At 51.0% G+C, this 12,785-nt stretch overlaps 1 protein-coding gene across 1 annotated transcript in view; it reads left to right on the forward strand.

The window, feature by feature from the left end:
• Nucleotides 1-461: 461 nt before the first annotated feature.
• Nucleotides 462-12,785, forward strand: part of SFRP1 (secreted frizzled related protein 1) — a 43,714-nt gene continuing 31,390 nt past the window's right edge. The window contains exons 1-2 of the mRNA XM_019440705.2: nt 462-1,329; nt 6,469-6,546. Of these exons, the coding sequence (XP_019296250.1) occupies nt 786-1,329; nt 6,469-6,546 (622 nt within the window). The 5' untranslated portion in view covers nt 462-785. The remainder of the gene's footprint in view (nt 1,330-6,468; nt 6,547-12,785) is intronic.

Consider the following 12,785-nt stretch of genomic DNA (forward strand, 5'->3'; position numbering starts at 1 on the left):
AGGTGGGCTGCTTGTCTGGTGGGCTGAATTTCTGCCTGAAATTAGGAAAAATTGTATTAAAAAAAAGGGGGGGTGGTCTTCAGTATGTCACGGGTTTGCAAGTACTGTTAAGGTTCCTGGCTTTTCATCAAGCCTACTCAAGTTGACCAGCGTTGACTGTCCTCTTTATCCACCCCACACTTTTATCTATCCCCTCTTTCTTTTCCTGTCCGTTCCTTCCATTTTCTCCTCTCCTTCCCCCACTTCTTCCGCTATTTATTTATTTATTTTTGGTTTTGTTTTTTAAGGGGTGTTGACCTGGGTTTAGTTCTAGTAAACGGAACCCTCTTGCAAGTGAAACGATTGGTTAATTGCGCCGGTGACTGACGTGCTAAATGAGTGCGGCTCGCAGCAGCCGGGAGCTGATTGGCTGCGCAGGGAGTCTCCGAGGGCTTTGCAACAGGAGCACCGGGCACTCGAATCCTGCAGCCTCTCGAGTAAGTGCCGCGCGCCCGCCCGCCCGCCCGCCCGCCAGCCAGCCCGCCGCGCGTCCGGGAGCCGGGGCAGCAGCACTCGGCCCGCCGCGCGCGCTCCCCTTCCCCGCGCGAGCTCCCGCCGCGGCGCCCGCCGCAGGCCGAGGGCCGCCACCCGCCGAGGACCGGGCAGGAGCGCGCGGCCGCCGAGCCGGGCAGCGCTGGGGCCGGCGCCTTTTGTCCCTGGAGGTCCCTGGAAGTTTGCGGCGGGACGCGCGCGGGGAGGCGGCCGAGGCAGCCCCGACGTCGCGGGAGCCAGTGCGCCGAGCCAGCATGGGCAGCGGGCGCGGCGCTGGGGGCCGCCGCTGGGCCGCCCCGGGCGTGCTGCTGGCGCTGGCCGCCGGGCTCCTGGCCGCGGGCTCCGCCAGCGAGTACGACTACGTGAGCTTCCAGTCGGACATCGGCTCCTACCAGAGCGGGCGCTTCTACACCAAGCCGCCGCAGTGCGTGGACATCCCGGTGGACCTGCGGCTGTGCCACAACGTGGGCTACAAGAAGATGGTGCTGCCCAACCTGCTGGAGCACGAGACCATGGCCGAGGTGAAGCAGCAGGCCAGCAGCTGGGTGCCCCTGCTCAACAAGAACTGCCACATCGGCACCCAGGTCTTCCTCTGCTCGCTCTTCGCGCCCGTCTGCCTCGACCGGCCCATCTACCCGTGCCGCTGGCTCTGCGAAGCCGTGCGCGACTCGTGCGAGCCCGTCATGCAGTTCTTCGGCTTCTACTGGCCTGAGATGCTCAAGTGTGACAAGTTCCCCGAGGGCGACGTCTGCATCGCCATGACCCCGCCCAATGCCACCGAAGCCTCCAAGCCCCAAGGTCAGGCCGCCCCGTCCCACGCGCGCGAGTCCCCTGACCCGGGCCGGCGGGGCACCCGCGGACCCGCCGCGGGGATGCCGCTGCCACGCTGATCCGCCCCCTCCCCCCACCCTGCCCCGCTGCTCCTCCCTGGAGTTCGGACGTGCTCCCTGGAGGTTGCTCTCAAGCTGTGCAATGAGTTTTAAAAAGTCCGAGGTGTCGCTTAGCACCTCTACCAGCCCAGGTGCACGGCGGGCTTGGCCGGCAGCGGTGGCCGCGCCTGAGCCCCAAGCAAGCTCCGTGCGGTGCCCCGGGCGTCGCTTCCTGGGATCCAGGGTCGCTGTCTCCACACCTGAGACAAAGCCTTATGCTCCACAGGAAAGGAGAGCCCTTCTCTCTCTGGGAGGGAACCGAGTCCCCATCGAAGTTTTTCACACCCGAGACGGGATGCCCCAGGAGGAAAACACCCAAACCCACAGTGTAGGAAGCCCAGAAAGGCCGAGAAAATGCTAAGGCGCAGCTTCGTTTACTTTCATAGGTTCGACGAGGATTAAAAAACCCAAAAACCAAACACCTCTCGCTTCCCTCCAGCTTTCCTGAGCTAGTCACTGGGCCTAGGAACTCCGGGAGGGCTGAGAACTGGCTGAGAAAAAAAAAAAAAAAGTTTAGAAGCTGAGGATTTGTTTCTCCACCCTTTTCAGGTGGTCTGCTTGGGGAGGGTTGGGGCTGGAAAGCTGGTTCTCCCATTCTTGCATACCCCCTGCTTCTCCCATTTACACAAATCCTCAGGTAATTAGAAAGATAAAAATGTAATTAGCTCATTGTTCATCTCTCCTTGGGGAGTGGGGCTCCGCAAATTGGAGACTTTCCTAACAGTCCCTGGAGGGGCCTGAGCTTCCTCTCAGAACCCCTCCCACTTAAAGGGCAGCTTTTGAGTGGGAGGGAAAAAAATCCCGGAGAGGCAAAAAAAAAAAAAAAAAAAAAAAAAAAAAAAAAAAAAAAATCAAAATAAACAAGCAAAAAATGCAGCGCAGTGGCCTTTTATAGGAGCGAATTCTTCAGAAGCAGAGTTGAGGCTGAAAGATGTGCATATAGTCTGGGATGGGGGCCCCTAGGTGCCCTCAGCACCAGGGCACGTGTCCTGCGCGTTTGCTGAGGAGGGGTTTAGGGTGGGGGACTGCCTGCTTGCTGGCTTAGCTCATCTCCAAGGATGCCTGAGAGAGAAGTGTCCTCTGAAGGGCTTATTCTTCCAGAGTGAGGGGGTAGCATGGGGACAGGGGGCCCCAAACTTGAATGCTCCTGCTTCTTCTAGGGAGGGAGGAAATCGGCCCAAAGTGATGGGCATTGGGTGGCATGGACCCCTGCTGGGTGGGAAACCTGGCTGTCTGGCTGCAGTGGCCAGGGCACCTCTGCTCCCCACCTCCTGGGTGTCTGCACAGGGTTAACCTTCGGGGAAGTGCGGCCCTTTGGGAGCAAGAGCTGAGCAATTACCTAGAGCAAACAAAGCACTTTGTGTTCTGCGGGTGTGGAGCCATCCCCTGCAGCCCGCAGGATTTTCCTTCTCCCCTTCCTCACAGGCCAGGAGATTAGCCCAGCTCTGCCCCAGCAGCCTCTGCTCCACTCCCGGTTGTCTGTTTCTGGGACAGCCCAGGCACGTGAGGTGGGGGCCCATTGGGGGAGCACCTTCAGAGGGGAAGATGGGGACTGCTTATAAAGGGGGAAGAATCCTCCTAACCGAACCCCTCAAAAGGCTGTGGTGGAAGTAGAGGAATACCGAATAATTGTTGTCTTGCCTTTGACTCCTTGGCTGCTCTTTTCACTTGTCTGCTATCTCCTCAGGGGCCTCGGTCCCATGCTCCTCTCCCCTCCGCTCTGTCCCAGTAGTGCCTAGGCAGTCGCCCTCCCAAGGCCAGCTGCCCAAGGGAGACAGGCTGTGGAGGACCAGTCAGGTGTGGGGCTTGGGGACTGGTTCTCCCCTCTGTTTATGGTGAGAGGCCCTGCCCGGAGAGGGCACCTCTCCAGTGCTGCAGCCCTTCGGTGGAGGGAGTCCCACAGGACTTCCCCCCACCCCCCGCAGGATGCCTGGCCACTGTCAGCTGAGGTGGGTCTGGGAGAGCTGTGTGTGTGTGTGTGTGTAGGGGTAGGCTGACACAGACCAAACTGCCACATGGCTAGTGGCTCCAGAATGGAACCGGTACTTTTGGGTGAGAATAAATACAGATGCGTGACTTTTATTCTTTCTTCTGATTCTCTGAAATTAAAACCAAATTTTCAAAGCAATGCGTATCTCTGCATGCTCTAGGCTGGTTTTTGTTCACGTAATTGGTCATGTTTTGGGGTATTGGGCAGGCTTTTGCAGCCATGTGTTATTAAAGATAAACTTGACAATGAGAGATGAATGAAAAGATGCTTTTCCCTCCAAAAGGCTGATGCCCCAGTGACACCCACATCTGTTATCGGAAGAGGCATAACTGTATAAACTTTCCAGGAAAGTCGTTTCTAAATCTTGCACTTAACGTGAGACCTGTACGTTCCCAGGCCGATAAACTGTTGTTCCTCCTTCCCGCTTAGGTTTCACTGATTTAAGTTCTATGAGGGAGCACATCGTTTTAGTTTTAGTTTTTGCTGTTTAGACCTGTTGTGCATTAAATCAGCCTGGCTGTTTTAGTTGCAGATTGCAGAGGTCATGGTGCCCTTGTGTCTCGAGAGCCTTTCTTAGGGTCCTTTCTCCATGTATCAAGGAGCTGGTCAGGGAAGAACTGCTGTGTGTGTGTGTGTGTGTGTGTGTGTGTGTGTGTGTGAAAGAGAGAGAGAGAGAGAGAGTGTGTTTGTGTGTAATTGTGTGCATGTGTTTGTGTATGTATCGTGTGTGTATTGTGTATTATGTATTGTGTATGTATTGTGTGTGTGTGAGAGAGAGTGCAAGCAAGCTGTGTGCGTGTGTGCATTGATTTTTGAAAAATCACTTAATCTTAATTCCAGTGTTGTGGACTTTCTCCTCTACTCCCCCTAAAATATTAATGAGCCACAAAACCTTTCAGTTTTTGGTTCCTTTGCTTTAAACGTTATTTTAAGTATACCTTCCAACAGTGATTTAGTTCTCCTTCTCAGATGGATGGTGGATTTCTCCTACTGAGACAGCCTGCAGGGCCCTGAGGACACGCCAGAGGGGGCGCAGATTAATATTGCATTACACATTCCTCCCTTCCCGGATCAGGCTGCTGCAGAGTGCCATAAGAAAAGTTGAGATGGGGGTTAGCCCTGTGGAGAGCACACAGAGCTCACCCCAAGAGCTCTTTCCACCTTGAGTGGCGCTGAAGGTCAAACATTAATTGATGAGACTGAGAAAATGTCCCTGTTGGCTCCGGAGCCCTCAGCTGCCAGTCAGATCAGGGAACTCAGAGGGTCCAGAGGAGATGATGGGGGTGTGCCAGGGCGATGGTGTTTTATATTCTCACAGCTGCTTGCTTGGTGAACACTATATTCATAGACACTTTTAGTATGATAACTTACACTTAAAAAAAGATAATAATAAAACAAAGAAAACCCCAAAGCACAGTTCACACTCCTAGTATAGGTAACACGTAGGACCTCCTTTCCCTGTTTTTTCCCCATGGAAGCAAGAACCATAATGCAAAATTCTGGGTAAGTTTTTCCTTTTGTCAGAAACACCACCTCCAGAACCCCATTGCAAGTTCTGACTGAAAAGCAAATTTCCAAATTCTGGGCCCAAAGACAGTCATAGTCTTCTGCTTGGAGTGTAGCTGTGATTCTTGCTGCCCTGAGGACATGGATGGTGTCTGGCCCTGGGTATAGTGTGAAGGTGGAGGGGTGTGGCCTCTGCTGGGCCATGAGGGGACCCTGCTTGGAAGTGGGGGTGACCGGCTGTGCACTAGGTATATCCTGGGGGCAGCCCTGGCCTGGCAGGGCTTGGCAGCAACTTCCACAGCGTCAGTATCGGGGGAAGCTTTGCCCATTTCACTGAGCCGCAGGGGAACTCCCAGGCAGGAGATGCTGCCACGGAAGCCACAGAAGCCATGGAAGCTACAGGAGAGGAGAGGATGGGGAGGAGGAGGACCAAGGGCCTCACCTCTTACCATTTTGCCTTGGGGTGGCTTTCCTGGGCTCCTCAGCTCCAGCCGGGCTTGGCCTCCGGTGGTTGGCCAAGGTGTAGTGCCTTTAGAATGTGTAAAATGCTTTCCTAGATGGTGGGTTCCACTCCTAGAGTTTGATAGGTGATGGTGGGGGTGGGGGTGATGGTGAGCAGCTGCCTCGCCCTTCTGGGGATTCCACTGCCTACTTTCTGCCTGTCCTCCCACAGAGGCACTTTACTTTCAAGGGATCCCCTCCAGCAGTATTTTGGCTCGGAGACCTCCGGCCCTGGCCTCAGAAGTCTCCTCCCCCTGTGCCTAATGCCTGGCAGTGGCCCTCATGCCTGCCACACACACACCTCCTCTTCAAAGCCCTTCACCGTATTGTGAAAACGCCTTCAGAGGGTTCCCCGTCTGCCCACCCCCCCCCCCCCCCCCCCCCCCCCGGCTCTCCCATTTGGCAGCTCTTGCTACCCCGGTCCCCAGCCACCACTGCCCCCGCCCCCGCCCCCCCCCCCCCCCATCCCCAGCCCTCACCTGGCAGGCAGGAACTCGCACTGCAATAGCCTTTTTGGAAGGGGTGTTCGGGGCCTGCGGCTGGAGTTTGTGAGTCTGGCTGAGTTTCCTTCTTGGCTCCTAGAGAGGGGTTCAGATTGATCTGCTGTCCTATTGGGAGTTTGGGAATGGGAAGGGGGCAGGATTCAGAGAGGGATGTTTTAAGGGAGAGAGGAGAAAGAACCGGAAACAACTGGAATAGATGTGTTTCCCAGGGACCACCACACCTCATCAAACTGGAGTTCAGAGACCCGCCCTGCCTAGCCCTGGATAAGTTTGGGTTAAATGGTTGTACCATATTCAACAGGTTTTCAAGAAGCTATGTCTGTTTGGCTTTAGGTCCAGGGCTTCAGGACTCTTCTCTTATTCTCCAGTTGCCCTTCAGAAATTCCAGGAGACCTTTAACTACTTTCAGCCTGGCCCTGGGGCCGACCTCTTCCCCAGGGGCAGCTCCTTCCAGAACCCCCTACCCCTGGAACTCACAGCTCCTCTTTCTCTTCTTTTCCTTTCCTAGGCACAACCGTGTGTCCTCCATGTGACAACGAGTTGAAATCTGAAGCCATAATTGAACATCTCTGTGCGAGCGAGTTTGGTAAGAAATCATCCCTGGCTGCCTCTAGGAGGTTTGGCATTGCCTGGTTCTTCCTGATCTGCGTCCCTGGTGAACAGAGAGCCCGGTGACACATCTTTTTGGACCTTTATATTCTCTCCGTCCATTCTCCCCGAATGGTTGCTGTTCTCGGGCCCGTGGAAATCTAGACAGGGTGGAGGGCTGGCTAGTTTTTATTAAAGTCAGACTTAGCTTTGGCCCTTCTGTGTGAGGGATCACTGGACAACTTTTGGGGACCTTCTCTGGGAGTGGAGGGAGGTAGACTTGTGGGCAGACGGAGAGGAGTTAGGTGACAACACCACTCCTTGGATGCCTCCAGGAGGTGCACCCAGGAGGTCCTGCCCACAGCTCGGCCTTCCCTCCACACAGGCTCTTTCTCTATCCACCCCTAGGTGTCAGCACCACCCTGCCCACACTCTGAAATGACTACACGGGGTGTCCTCCCAGGGAGGGAGTGTCCACCCAGGGAGGGTGTTGTCCAGTGCTGAGGGCCATGATCAACTCCTTCCTGACACAGACAATTGACATTCCTCCAGTAGTGGGAATTGTCTTCCCTTCTTCCCAAGTCACTGTGCGTTAAAAGGGACTTCTAGATCAGCACCTGCAGCCCCAGGGGGAAGTGCTGTATGTGGCCTGGGGAGCAGATCTCAGGGGCACTTTCAGGGATGGTTCCTTGTAGTCTGCCTCATAGGAGACCTGACACCCCGAGACTATCTTCTCTGGGAAAGGTAGCTGTCAACCGCATCCATTTGGAGGGCCGACTCCTTCTATTTTATATGGATGGTGAAAAGTGGCTCGGCTCAGGCCAGGCCCACTTTGCTGAAGGAAGGTTCAGCCTGACACTGAAAGTGCATTTCTCAAGGTTCCTTAGCAGGAGAAACAGAACGGTAGGTAATGTGAGTCTTTGTCCATTTGGGGCTGCCAACTCCATGTTTTCATTAACTAAACATAATGAAGGGTATGAAAGGGACTTGTTCTGGCAAAGTGCTGGGCCTGAGTCACACAAATAGGGCCTACACATGCAAGTTGAAGGAAATCATATAAGTGACGCATACATTCTCAGGATTGTCATCATGACTAAAGACCCCAGGTGGGAGAATTCAGATCCTTTGCCGCAGAGAGCTTCTTGAGCATGAAAATGTCTTGCGTGCTTTATTTCTGCACTAGGTGTCTCTGCCTCCTTTGTTCTTGGAGGACCACAGGACCTCTAAGAAGATTAATCTGGTGTGCATTTTCCCTCCTGTCTTTGAATCACATCCTTTTTTCTTATTGCCATTTTATTTATTTATTTTTTAAAGTTTATTTATTTATATGCTTTGTGAGAGAGAGAGCAAGCGTGCATGTGTGCATGAGTGAGCAGGGGAGGGGCAGAGAGAGAGGGAGAGAGAATCCTAAGCAGGTTCTGTGCTAACAGCGTGGAGCCCGACTCAGGGCTCTATCTCAGGAACCGTGAGATCATGACCAAAGCTGAAATCAGAGTTGGGCGCTTAACCGACTGAGCCACCCAGGTGCCCCTGTTTTTGTCATTTTAAATGTAGCCAGATGAAATTGTAGAGTGTGCCTGCAGTGATGTGTGCAGACCCTGGTTACCCTTCCACCTACTGGTAGTTATATTTGCTCCTTGATGCTCACCCCCTTGCTTCATCAGAGGGTGGTGAAAGCCCAGTCTAGCCTGGTACGTCTCCTACTGTAGAGTCTGTGGGTGCACAGCCCCATACTGCATTAGCAACAAGTTTTTCTTCCACAAATGGAGCTGAGATTCCTTCCCAAAGATGCATGTGGACATAGAGGAAAACTCTCTCGTAAACCCTGACGAGAAGCCTTTTGCTGCATGGCTGGGGCAGAAAGAATCTGTTGAGATATGGCTGTGATCCCAAGGAATCCTTACAAGGGATACCTAAGGGGCCACATTTCGATTTCATGGGTCCTCTTCAGATATTATATATCAGCACACTCACTTTTAGGAGTTGGCCCCCTGATATTCCAGCAAATCCAGGGCACCGTATTAGAGTAAACTCTGAAAGGTAATATATCAGATGATGTTTTGTGCTCATATGACTTCTGTTGGGCTCACCTCCTGAGGGACAAGTGATGGCAAACTCTGGAACTCTGTGTGTGTGTGCAGGTGATTGACTGACTATGCCTTCCTGTTCAGGAACTCAAATTCAATGTATCTGATCATTCATTGATTCATGTATCCCTCCATTCATATTTCTTGAGTACAAAACACTGTGCTAGATACCATGTGCAAAAATACTTAACTTAGAATAAATTAGAATTTAATTAAACATTTTTTTCTTAAACACTGACCAAGCACTAATCAGTGATTCTCTAGAGAATCATGGAGTCATGACATAACTCACCAACTGAGGAGGGGGCTGTGGGAACTCAAGGCCAAGTTAATGTTAAGGAGGTGTCAGAAGAGAACCCATGTCTTCATGCCCAGAGTCTTTGTCTAGAACTTACCAGCTTGTCATCAGGTCTCCTCCCTCCATTCCCACTTGCTCACCACAATTCTGGTGATTAGGGGCTTTGTGGCAACCAGTCAAACTAGAGACATTCTCTAGAAGTGGGCCAAAGAGGCAAGCTTTGGGGAGGAATTTGAATGTGGAAGGTTGACCTTGCTGTGTAGGGTAGGGCCCTCAAGGGTGTCAGGTTCCTCACCTGGGGATGGATATCCTTTTCCCCACTGTAGTAGCTGCCTGCTGAGTCAGCAAGCCACCTGCTTACTGCCTATGGGAGGGAGGGGTAGATCTTATTTTAATAACCAATCAGGTCTTGGCAGATCTGAATGATTGGTTGTTTGGGATTGTTCATTTTTCCCTGAAATAATTTTCTTCTCAGGTTCAGAGAATTTTTGAGGTCTTCCTGGACCCCATAGGTCATCATATCACATCCACTTATTTCATAAATAAGGAGTCTGACTTTCCCACCTGGAGTTCTTTTACTCTGTGTCATGCTGCCTTCCTCATTTAGGAGAAGAACAGCCATTGGGCTTTGCCACGGAGGCCTTTAACCCCTCAGCATGGTGGGTATGGTGTATGCCAGGCTCCTTTGAACTGGATGCGAGAGAGACTTTTTGGGTGTTTTTGTTTGTAATGTTCTTATAAGGCAATAAATAGGATCTTTTTTTTTTTTTTTTTTCACTCTGCAGGAGCTGAGCTTAGCTCTGCCCTTCTCAGCATCCTGGAGAATGCAGCCTTGTTGAGAAACTTGTTTCTTAGCTCAGTTCATTTCAAGTAAGTGAGGCAGTCAGCCACGCTGATGGGATTCAGTTAGGAAACAAAGAAATTCAGCAATGCAAGCTGACACACAACAGAGAAGAAAAAGAATGTTTTACTCCCTACTCCAGGGATCAAACTTTGCATTAAGTGGCCCTGACATCCCTGGTGGGAAGGCATCAGGTTGTTGGAAGGCTCTCTGTGAGCTCTAGGAAGAAGGGGGTGCATTCCTTCTGGGTCAGCACACACACTCGCCCTCCTGCTAATGCGTCCTCAGACTCCTGCGGCCTCCGTGGAGATGGGCGTGCACAACCCGTCATCTCTTTCCCAGGCAGTGCATTTTTAAATCTCTGGCGGGTCTGCTTGGCCACTAGTCTCTCCACCTCTGCACTGTACCCCCTCAGTTCAGAGCGCATTTTTTTCCCCCAACAGGGAAAAAGCATCAGTAGAAACACCTGTGTGCTGATACTCAGGAATGCAGCTGGATCAGCCTGGATCAAGTACCAGATGTGGGAAAGCCAAAAGTTAGATGGTGCAGAGTCTCTGAATTCAACATGGTGGCCAGCCTGCCTGCCACGCTTAAATCAGGATGCACTGCTCTGCCTTTTGTTCTCTCTGCTTTTCCTGCTATGTGACAAGAGGGTGCTGCTGCTCCGTTCTCTTAAACAGGCCAATATAGTATTTGCAAGCTGCCACACTAGTTATCTTGCTGTTAACAACTCATAGCCATCTTTCCTTCATGTTAGCTTATCCCAGGGGTGTGAGGATCTGATTTATAATTGCTGTGAGGTTAGGGCCCCACCTCTGGCCAGTCTCTCTAGCTTCTCCAGTATCTGTAAACACCCTTAAGCTTTTCTGGTAGAAATGTGCATGGTGCTATACTTCTGCCAAGATCGTTCAGACCTTCCTCTTGGACTGGCTCCTCCACTTTTTTGAGCTTGAGAGTTCAGGTGGCAGCGTCCTTTACCCAGTATTTTTTTGCTGTGGAAAAAAATTTCTTTGCCCCCAGAAATTTTCCTTGCCTTCTGGAAGGATTTTTTTTTTTTCCATTTATGTGTTTCCTCATAAAGAGTAAAACCATACTTTATAACACCAAAATGAGTCAGATAGGAAAGAAAAGAAATCAGTGCTCACTGTTAGCATTTGGGAGTATTTCCTAGAAAAGAAATATTTTCAGAGGTTCCTGAACCTTCACTAATTTGTTCTTGCTCTGCCTTCCTCTTCTTTCAAGGTGTCTTGGCTGTGCTGCTGTTTGGAGGCACAGTGTTTTACTCCCAAGGGTAATTTGATCTCTTGCAAAAAGTTCAGCCTTTCCAAACTAAACCTTGGGTTTCCTCCTGCAGGTGAGGAAAGCTGGCTGCCAGCACAGTAATTGCAACATCTGTAAGCTGCTTGAGAGCAGAGTCTGTGTCCTGTACCTTATTTTACCTAATGTAAGATGCCCATTAATTATGAGATGCGCTATTCATTTTGTACCACTGACAAAGGAAATATACCTCATGTTAAAATGGGAAGATAATCCGTGTCTTAGAATGAACAAAACAATGCCTGTTTGTACTTAAATAGTTCCTGGAAAAGTGTCTTCTTCTCCACGGTCGGCATGAGATGCAAGTTTGTCAGATGAGTATTTGAATGACAGGATGGCAGGGATATGGAAACTGGACTCCTTTTTTTGTAAAAGGAGAAAACTCCTTTCCAAGTGACTGTGTACCACAGGTTAGTTGATTTCAAGGAAAGCTACACACCCTGTTTTAGGTGAGTGAGTGTATATGTGTGTATGTTAAAAAAAAAAAAAAAAAGCACTCACATCCAGAAATCTAGTTCGTTTAAAGTAAAATTAAATAGACATGGGGAAAGGGCACTGTTACCCCCGGGGTGGAGTCAGCGGGCTGAAAACAACTGCTTTTTATTGTCATTGAAGATCTCTAAAATACATATCCCATATACAGATCTGTAAATACTTGGAAGGGATTGTTAAGGCATTTCACGTGCGGGAAAACCCACTCGGTGCTTTAGGTCCATGGGAAGTGTCGCTCATGGCCCGCAGCCTGTGTCTCTATGAATTTGACCATTCTGGGTACTTCATGTAAGTGGAATCCCACAACATTTGTCCTTTTGTGTCTGGCTTGTTTCACTTAGCAAAATGTCCTCCTTATCATTTGATGTATGTATAAACTGTCATGGAGAAGGGGAGCAAGGAGGACTGACCTTTCACTTCACCTCTGGTCTCTGAAGCTTTTCTGGGCATGGGTGAAGAAAGGTGGGGGAAGGGATGAGATAACATAAGGGGGCTATTCACAGCCTGCACGTGTGGCCCATTCCTTTGGGTGCTGCATTGCTCGTTCGTATCCCTTTGCCATTGTAAAGACATGCTGAGCTGGACGGAATCTCAGAGATCAGCCAGTCCGGGGCTCATCTTACGGACTGAGAAAAATAAGTCTCAGATAAAGGAGTTAGTCTTTTGATTGCCCAAGGCCGCTCTGCTTGGCATCCATTACAGCTTCTGTTCCCACCAGCACTCACCTGGGCAGCCAGTCCAGACTTCATACCCTTCCTCCTTCATGTACTCCTGTGCCTGTCACATTCCTGTCCTGCCAGGAGTGCTGGGGAAACTCCCTGGGAAGGGGGCCTTGGGTGCTGCTTCACTGCTTTCAGAGCCTGTGGATATAAATGGACTGATATGTGTGCTTGCACTGTGGAAAGAGCTCAGCAGTCATTGCTTGCTTTCTTTGTGGAGAGGCAGGTAGTACAGTAGAAAGAGCATAGGCTTTGGGCCAGACAGACTTGGATTAAATCCCAACCCTATAAACTGACCGACCACGAGAAAGTCTCTTAACCTCCCTGAGCGTGTCTCCTCACCTGCAAAACGTGAGTGGTGATTCCTGTGTTACTGTGTTGTAGGGAGACTTGAGTCAATCAGGTGTGTGCAGTTCCTGGAACATGGCTGCTGCTCAATCCATAATAATTATTATCTCTTCTTATTGGAAAGAATTGTTGCAG

Source organism: Panthera pardus, unplaced genomic scaffold (assembly GCF_024362965.1).
Source record: "Panthera pardus isolate Hobbes unplaced genomic scaffold, ASM2436296v1 HiC_scaffold_13, whole genome shotgun sequence".
Classification (NCBI taxonomy): domain Eukaryota; kingdom Metazoa; phylum Chordata; class Mammalia; order Carnivora; family Felidae; genus Panthera; species Panthera pardus.